At 45.1% G+C, this 9,680-nt stretch overlaps 1 protein-coding gene across 3 annotated transcripts in view; it reads right to left on the reverse strand.

Annotated features, from left to right (window-relative positions):
• Positions 1–9,618, reverse strand: part of FAM204A (family with sequence similarity 204 member A) — a 28,335-nt gene extending 18,717 nt beyond the window's left edge. Inside the window, exons 1-6 of one of the 3 annotated variants that reach the window (XM_058671188.1) lie at positions 9,520–9,618; positions 9,104–9,221; positions 4,861–5,093; positions 2,876–2,963; positions 2,718–2,748; positions 2,416–2,524 (exon numbers count right to left, since the gene is read on the reverse strand). In XM_058671188.1, coding sequence (XP_058527171.1) covers positions 2,416–2,524; positions 2,718–2,748; positions 2,876–2,963; positions 4,861–5,085 — 453 coding nt within the window. In that variant the 5' untranslated portion in view covers positions 5,086–5,093; positions 9,104–9,221; positions 9,520–9,618. Of the gene's footprint in view, positions 1–2,415; positions 2,525–2,717; positions 2,749–2,875; positions 2,964–4,860; positions 5,094–9,103; positions 9,494–9,519 lie in introns of those variants that run through there. The other 2 variants (XM_058671189.1, XM_058671187.1) reach the window with 2 other exon arrangements.
• Positions 9,619–9,680: the final 62 nt, after the last annotated feature.

Here is a 9,680-nt window from a genome sequence, read left to right on the forward strand (position 1 = left end):
ATACAGAGATCTCAGTTTCCCTTACACAAAGATCTCATTTTTAAAATGCTAATTACAACTTAAAAATTGTCTTCTAGAATACATCAAATGTAATAATGTGAATCAGAACTCTGTCCAAAACTTTAATTGCCTAAAAAAGTTTGGCACAGAGTTCTAGTATCCTGTTTAAAGTGACATCACACAAACTACAAATTCTAAACAATGCTAGACAAATTTTGCATCCCCCTGGACATGTGCAAAAAGGAGACTGCTCGGGCCTGGCGCAATAACGTAATGGTTAAGGTTCTCGCCTCTAACACACCGGGATCCCATATGGGCGCCAGTTCGTATCCCGGCAGCTCCACTTCCCATCCAGCTCCCTGCTTGTGGCCTGAAAAAACAGTCGAGGATGCTCCAAAGCCTTGAGACCCTGCACCCACATGGGAGACCCAGAAAGAAGTTCCTGGCTTCTGGCTTTGGATCGGCACAGTACCAGCCATTGCGGTCACTTGGGGAGTGAAGCATAGGACAGAAGATCTTCTTCTCTGTCTCTCCTCCTCTCTGTACATCTGCCTTTTCAATAAAGATAAATAAATCTTCATTAAAAAAAAAAAAGGAGACTGCTCAGAGCAATAACCAGCTGCCTCCGGAAGCCATCCTGGCTCCGATCCCCCAGGGTGCTAGGGGCTAATTTTGGTTAAGAATTCTTTGCAAAGCAGAATAAAAAGTTTACACACAGAATTCTGTTGAGTGTTCCTCAGCATAGTTCCTCTAAATGGCAAAGCATCATTCAACAATGGATTTAAAAGGAAAGGTTCACATGAGAAACGCCAACTGATCAGAACATGGTGGTTTCTAAACACACTGAATCTACAAGCCCCGTGAGTCCAAGGGGCATCCGTCATGTTCACACAGCACACACTCTGCTTACACTCCAACCAGCCTGCGCGCCCCTGCCCTGCCTCAGTGTCACACCACCCACTCCCTGAAGCTCTCACCGAGTCCTAGACTTAGAACCACTCATGCCTGCATATGTAAAACTCACTCCTCAGAGCCCAACCTATTTTTTTTAAGATTTACTTTTTATTGATTTGAAAGGTAAAGTGAAAGTTACAGAGCAAAGACAGGATCTTCCGCCGCTGGTTCACTCCCCAAGATGGCTATAACAGCTAGATCTGAGCATGTCTGAAGTCAAAAGCTCGGAGCTCCTTTTGGGTCTTCCACATGGATGCAGGTGCCTGATCACTTGGGCCATCCTCCACTGCCTTCCCAGGAATACTAGCAGGCAGTCAGACTTTGAAAGTCAAGCAGCGGGTGTCAAAGCAGCGTCCACATGGGATGCTGGCATCACCTGTTACACAACATGGGCTCCCCTGCACCCCCACCTCATTTTACTAACCATCCACTGCCCCTGCTTTCCAGTTAACACACGCGTGCACCACAATCAAATGTGGCTACGCCTCTACATCTGTTCCCCTCCCATTCTTTCGTTCTCACCTTCATAATGAGTATCACTGCACACTACTGCCCATGGCAAAACTCAGAATGTTCTTTTTCCTTCCTTATGCTCCAAGTCCACCCCACAAACAACCCAAGAGCAAACACTGCTCATTCTATCTCTATGCTGTACCTCAAGTCCATCACAATTTCTTCGTTTTCAGCAACATCATACTTGCTCAGTCTGCCCCCATCTCATGCCTAGACGAGTCCCCTACCTGTTCTCTTGTTGACCCTGCTGCCCTTCATTGCCCCTATCATTTCCCGCACAGCATTCAGAGCGGTCTTTTCATAAATCAAATTATTGCCTCACCCAGAAACCTTTAACCCTGTTCAACTACACTGAGCGAAGCCCATTTCCCTCAGATGCCATGTGGCTCTCCACAGTTTGCTGCCTGCCTCCCAGCATTCTCTTGGGCAACTTCATCCCAGCCAGGCTGGCTTTTTACTCCAGTGCTCCAGAATGAATCCACTTGAGGATGCTGTCCACATCACTGACTCTGTACTCACATTCTTTACATCATGGCTCTCTGCCCATCCTTCGACCTCAGGGAGACGGCACATTCTAAGAAAGGTCTGCCCTGGGTAGTCAATGTCATGGTACAGTTGGGAAGACCACTGCCTAAAACACCAGCATCGCTTATAGATGCCAGTTCGAGTCCCAGTTGTTCCACTTCCCATCCAGTTCCCTGCTAATGGCATGAGAAGGTAGCAGAAGACAGGCCAAGTGGTTGAGCTCCTACTACCCACATGGGAGACCCAGATGAAGCTCCTGGCCCCTTGCTTTGGCCTAGTCCAGCCCTGGACGCTGCAGTCATTTAGGGAATAAATCAACAGCTGGAAGGTGTGTGTGTGTGTGTGTGTGTTTCTTCCTTTCTAACTCTGTCTCTCAAATAAATAAATCTTTAAAAACAGAAGATATGATAAAAAAGACCTTACTTTTTCAACCTTTTTCTTTTTAACAGGAGGTTCAAATCGATCATTGACTCCAAAATACTGAGTAAGTTCCTTCCACTGGGCTTCGTTTGATGACTGTTCACTTGGTTCACTGCAGGAAGACAAAATAAATTGCTTTATTTTATACAGAATCAGCCCATTTTAATTTCTGTAATTTTAATTGATTACTACAATTACACCACAATTATTAGTTCTCCTATTTAATCAGCTCAGACACAAGCAGTTCAACAATTTGAACAAATTATGTAAGTCTGGAACAGACAACTACTTTAAACTCTACCTACCCACGAGATTCATTTTCATTCTTCAATTTATCTGAAAAGAATTCACAAAGTGTCAACATTCAAGTACTCAATTGTTACTTCAAAATGTTTTTAAAATGTATTGAATTAATCACAGATTAGTATTAACACTGGTGATAAACTGTATTAAAACAAAATACCTTTTCTGGAGCGTTTTCTTTTTTTCTTTCTGAATCTTGAGGTTGGGATTTTTTGTTCAGAATGTTTTTTATGCAACTCTTGAAATTTCTATGTCAAAGTTAAGAAAACAGACAGTTGAGCAGCAAATACACATTGAAGAAAAAGATGCATGTAGGCGAAAGAAATGAACAGACATTTTTCAAAAGAACAGATTCAAATGGCTAACGGACGGACATATGAAAAGATGCTCGGGCTCCCTAGCCATTAGGAAGATACAAATGAAAACCACACTGAGGTATCACCTACCTTCAGTGAGTCTGGCCTACATTCAGAACTCAACTAACAACACCTGCTGGCGTGGATGTGGGGAGAAAGTTACCCTCCTTCACTGCTGGTGGGAGTGCAGGCTAGTACAACCACTGTGAAAATCAGTGTAGAGAATGCTTAGAGAATTGCAAAAATCTGCTGTATGACCCAGCTATCCTGCTCCTGGGAGTAAGTATATTCCTTAAATATATCTATTAAAAAGAAACAAAGGGGATCTATAATCCTATATTTACAGCAGCACAATCTACAATAACAAAGACTTGGAAACAATCCAGGTGCCCATCCAAACAGGAGTGGTTAAAGAAATTGTGGTACATCTACTCCATGGAATACTACTCAGCCATTAAAAAGAAATGTAAGTATACCATTTGCAACTAGATGGTGTCAACTAGAGAGCATTGTGCTCAGCGAAATAAGTCAATCCCAAAAGCACAAATGTCATATGTTCTCTCTAATATAAGGAAACCATCATGCAAATTAAGTTCAGCAACCCTTTCCTTACTATTTTTGCTGTATCCCATGTGTTTTGATGTTTTTTATTCCATTTTCATTTCTTCCAAATGGTTTCTTTTCTCTTGCTGAATTCATCACTGACTCATGGATTGCTCAGTGGCATCATTTTATCCAAGAAGCTTTTGTGTTTTCTTTTCATCACCCATGCGTTGGTTATTCAGTGGCGTGCTTTTTCAACTCCACGGTGCTGTAATTTTTGCTGCTGTTGTTTTAACTTTATAGCTGGTGTTGACTTTGTTTACAGGTGGCTCCTCATTTAAGGGAATGTGCAATGATGGCACGGTAGAGACTGTCACATCCAGGTGTGAAGATACAAGGCAGTATGCATCCCTACTTCCACATCAAAGACGGACTCCCACTGAAACTGCTGTATATCTAGACAATGGCATGCTGGACTGTCTAACACTGTCTGTAATGGCAATGTCGGGACACACTTAAAAAACAGGTTGATGGATTCGTGACTTGTTAGGAAGGACTGTACTGTAGTAATAACACAGGGAAAATCAGCCCAGACCCTATGGAATTGCACCATAAAATTCAAAACAAAAACAAAATTAAAGAAAAAGATGCATGTAAAAATAATAAATGGGATCAGCAGGTTAAGCTGCTACTTGCAAAAGATACTACGTTCAGTCCTGGCTGTTCCGCTTGGGCCCTGCCACACAGCCTGGAGGCAGCTGGCGCTACTGGGCCCTGCCAAGTGACCCGGCAGATGTCTGTCTCTCCCTCCCTGTCACTCTTTCAAACAAACAAAACCTACAAATAACAACTACAGCCTGGTATTTATAAAGGCACCACCTTAATTAAAGTAGTAGAGTTGCTGACATCCCATTCCTCAAGCCCTCGAACCTAAGATCCGTTATTCATTTGTTTTGAAACAAGCTGTTTGATCATCTGAATGAAACCTGTTGACTCAGACAGATAACAAAGACAAGAATAAAGACAGAACTCCTGTGTACCACGGCAGGCAGAACTGCTCTCCTCTGGAGTGATGTGCCCCCTTTCTCTTCCTATGAAAAATAATCATGGAAGCAGGAACCTAAGTGGCAAATGACGCAGAAAGCAGTAACAGCGTTCTGAGTCAACTTCCCTTACTTGTTACGTCCCCTCCACAGACACAAACACACACATAAGCTTTAACAAGGGCAGCACAGGGGAAACCTACGGTCCACATGTTCAGGGAGACTCCAGCAGGACACGCCTCGTAGGCATCTACGATCGGCTCTGGTTCAGGCTTGGGCTGCTCTGCGGGGACAGCTGAGATTTCCGGGTTCCTAGCGATCCCGTCCTCATCACCCTCCTGGGAGTTTGGTGCCGAGGTGGCTTCATCCCCTGAATCTGACTCCACGTCACTTTCATTGAGGCCAGGAGGCAGCAGCCCACTCCACATCTTTTCTTCTGCAGGAAGAGGATGAGTTTAGACAAGCATATTACAGGAATCGCCATGGAAACGAGTTTAAAATCATTAAAAGGCAGCCCAGAAGCCTAGTCGCTATACCAGAGACTTGGTAACAGCTATCTAAACTTCTTTTTAAAAACATCTGAAACGGGGTGAGCCTTACATATTAAGCTATCTTAAATCTTGCATAAGTAAAAAGTTTAAAAACAGTTTTAACAAGCTTTTTAGAGCACACATACAGATGAATAAGAAATTAGAATTTGATCATCTAATGACTTAGACTAAAAAAGTGAAATTAGCAAAACATTCTCAATAATTTTAACAGTCTAACAACAAATTCTGCCTGGCAACTGAAGAATGACAATGCTATACTCTGAGTTGTAGCATGTGGAGAGAGTAAACAAAGCTGATAGTTTTACCTGCGCATGAGTGTACAGTTTTAGCAGGGGAGCTTATCTTCTAAGGAGCTAAGCAACAATTATTTTAAAAATTTTAAGCTCATAAATAGTTTAAGGAAGATCAAGTAGTAAGAAGGATGTCACAGTTCTAAATTTTATACTAAATACTATAATTATAATAAATGAAATATATTACTTGCAAGTTAACTAAAACATACAGCATTTTTGGAAAGGCAATACTAAACTTGACAAAACAATATTAAAAGTTCAAGGCAATATGTATGGCCCACTGTTAGAACAATTAATCACTGTTAATAAACGGGATTAAAGAAATAAGAGTTGTTACCCATGTGCTAAAATTATGAAAATTGAGTATTTCTACTACATGGAAATCCATGATACACTCTAACAATCATACTGAACAAGTTCCTTCGTAAGATGTATACAATAGGAAAATCGGTTGTACTGGTCACATTTTCCTGTCTTTAGCAATCAAGCAGGCTGCCATGGCTTTCAGAATGTTCTTTCCCCAGAGTGACCCAGAAAACACTGTTCTCTGAGACAAAGAGGACCTGCACTGCTCCAAGAGACAGCCCCGATCTCTCTAAGACCTCCCTCTAGCACCAAAGAATCAGATGGCACTTTTTAAAAAACGTTTTTGGCTCGGCCTTATCAGTTACTGGCTCTCTGACACAACCCCAGAATATTCTCTAGGCTTTTTCAAGTGTACGGCATTCAACCACTCCAACTGGAATTCCTTGCCAGTACAAGGAAGCCACTTAACATCTCTATCTTCAGGATCTTTGTAAGTCGGGGACCACTGACTGCAGAGTGATCTGGGGGAAAAATGAGATAAGGAAGGGTTCCAGGAGGTTCCTAGGGCTCCATCAATATCGGGCTCTTATCACTGTATCTCTCTGGCCATCATCTCTATTACGGGTAGCAGGGTTCAGAGGACAGTTTAGAAGTTTCTATTATTTGTGATGGCACTCACTAGCAACTGATGCAAACCATTTACTTCCTTGATTTCCACAGTATGACATGACGCTTCTAGAGAAATTTCAGTGTTGGTTTTCTGAGCAGAGTGAGAAAATGAGAGACAAACTACCGGGAAAAGAATGGCAGGTCGGGTTCTAGGCTCCCATCGCGGCTGCTTCCCTAGCACTGCACCTCACTTCCTACTCAGAATTTGCATTTCTTTTTTTCTTTTTCTTTAAAGAGGAGGCCCAAATTCTGTGAACTCCAGCACCCAAAACACCTTCACCTATCCCTAAAGCAGGCCTGTGCGTTTTAGAGGTTGGCACAGAGAAAATCTGTGATACTCTGACAGCATGCAGGGCATGGACGCAGCAAGGGCAGAGCCTCTGCCATACAGTTCCCGTGAACCATGGCACAATTCAAACATGACAGTTTCTGAACTCAGTTCTTGAAAATCTCTCAAGTGCTTAGCCACTTTACTATGAGTAGCTTAAGAATAATAATAATTTTTTAAAACGCCAAAAAACAAAAAACACATTCGATTCTGTAGGCGAGGATGAACATATGCACCTGCTGCAACTCACTGAGGAGTCAGTGACACAGTCACGGGGACAGGAAGCAGCTCCGCAGCCAGCCGGTGTTGAGGGGCTTCCTGGTGACTGTGTTTTAGGCTCCCGTTTGAGAACAGGGTCTTTCTGCTGGCAGTATACACAAGTCACTCAGGCATTTCTCCCCTCTATCATGCGGGCTCCTGTCATTGCTGCTTCAGCTGTTCCCCTTGTGGCTTTCAGACTCTCTTAAAGTTTTGTTTTAAATCTCTTTATTTTAAATCAGAAAATCCGCTCAGCAATCTTCACTGCATGCACAACACCAGGGAAACAGAAACTTAACATGTATGTGTACATGTACTTAGGTGCATGGAATAGCCGATATCTCACTTCGCAAATTTTCATTTTTCAGCCTGCAACTCAAATGATCGTTAATTTAGTCATTTTAGCTCTGAGGAATGTGTGAATGATTCAGAATTCCCCTTTTCTCTCTTGTTGTGAATATCACCTTCATTTCATAGCCCCTGCACCTCCAGAGGTAAGTTACTCCACCCCAACTGTTCTGCAAAAACCTGTGTGCGCACCGTGAACCCTGGGTGCAGTTTTTCTTGAACTGAAAACATTTACATGATACCCGGGTCTGAAAAGCCAGGTTCTTCTAGGCAATTGAAAGCCAACCACAGCCGTGACTTAGCATAGTTGGGCAGAAAACAATGCAGAGAATGGGGCACAGTTCAGGGGCTCCTAACCCAAGGTGCGTACCAGGCCCACAAAGTCAATAACAGACGTCTCTACCTTGAAATAATCAAAATGCCCAACATATTTTACTTTTCCTTCCAGTGAAACAATGTCATCTGCCTTGAGCGAAGAAGACTTACAGTCAGGGAAGCATTCTTCCTCACCTGTCCACCAGGACCTTGAACAGCTATGGGCCTGATTTTCACAGGCAAAGGCACCACGCCCACAGTTGAGTCAACACTGCCTGTCCAAGCAAGGAATCCACTGAGACATCAAATCATGACCAAAAGGATTCTGGGTTGGGCAAGGACTGGAGAGCTTTGGGATGAGGGAAAGCAGGCCTGAAAGCCAGTCCTGGGGACCACCATTAGAGACAAGCCATGGCTTTCTTCTGGGTCTCCCTTCAGAAGCTGCCAAACAAAGGCCCCAGATCCTCTGTGAGAGCCCAATGCCCACGCACTCCCAGTGGGAGGCAGGACTCCAGCAGACTGGGCTTTCTTTCCTCCAGGCAGCATCTGGCCCACAACCCTGCACCTCGGGACCCAGAGAAGGGAGGGCACCCAAAGAACAGAGAGCACTGGCCTCTCAGCATGCACCGTGGCAAGATCCACCCTGACTCCTCACAAGAACCCTGCCACCCCGAGCAGATGGGCTCTCTGGCCTGCCTAGCGCATGGCCAGCCACTTCAGATGACTAACTTGTACCAGGCAGAGTTTGTGAGTGCTAACCTTATTTCTGGAAACAAAGCCTGTAATCTGGTTAAGAATGGCCTTGTCTGCACTTAGATAAGACACTCTGCTAAACTGCATACATCAAAGTCATAGGGAGTTGGGTAGAATGCCACACAGTCTGCAATGCCAGGCAGCTGCTGACCACACAAAACCCAAAAGTTCTAAGCCAACCAACCCAAAGAGTAAATGTTTCCCGACTATGATATTCCCGAACTTAAATTCCACTTCCATCCAACAGGGCTGCCTTACTTCCCACATTTTGTACGGAATTGGAAATAACCACAGAAATCTGAATGAGGTTAGAGCTACCTTTAAGCTCAACTGTATAAGAATCGTAAGTCACCACATCTCATTAAATAATTGACACACACACAAAAAAAAATCCGTTTCCGGAATTTGCTAGCATCTTGGTTTAAAAGCTAGGGAAAGTTCAGATTTAAGCTGCCAATCTCCTTCTGATACACTGTGTAGTGGCATTTTGCACGTAGGCAACACATTTAAAGTACAAACAGAGTGTGTCCGGAGGGGGCCTGGACTCCTCAGGCACAGAAAGATTTACAATTAACCGGTAGCGCGTCCAGGCTCCTTTCAAGAGGATGCCGCGGAGCACTCTTACCAGGGTCAAGATCGCGGCGGGGTCCCACTCCAGCATCCGAACCCCACAAAACAGCTAAGGGCCCGCGACGGCGACACGCCGAGTCCTGCCGGCTGGCGTTCCCGGGAGCGGGAGCTGGCTTCGGGGACACAGCAACTGTAAACAGGCGCGCCAAGACCTCCTCATCCCTCTCCTCCGGCGGCGGTGGGACCGGCAAGCCTTCGCCCGCGACGCTCCCTTCCCAGCAAGGGGAGCGCAGCTCCGCCGTAGCTGCTCGGGGCTCAGACCGCGGCTGCCCGAGCCCGAGCAGTCCGGAGCGGCTGAGGGGCTGGCACCGCGCACGCTGGCTTCCTCAGCGGCCCTCCCGGGGTCTCCCTGACCCGTCCCGTCGGAGCCCGAGCCCACCGAGTCGCAGTCTTGCAATATGCCATACTCACCGGTCAGGAAACTGCCGGCAGGCAGCCATCTTAACACCCGTCAACATTGCGCTTTTTCATTGGCTCCGGCGTTTCAGCCAATAGGTTGCGGCCGCTCTGGCCTTGGGGTTGCCATGGCAACCAGCCTCCCTCGGCTGCTGTTTTTTTGGTGGGGGTGGATG

The sequence above is a fragment of the Ochotona princeps genome, chromosome 13 (assembly GCF_030435755.1).
Source record: "Ochotona princeps isolate mOchPri1 chromosome 13, mOchPri1.hap1, whole genome shotgun sequence".
Lineage (NCBI taxonomy): Eukaryota > Metazoa > Chordata > Mammalia > Lagomorpha > Ochotonidae > Ochotona > Ochotona princeps.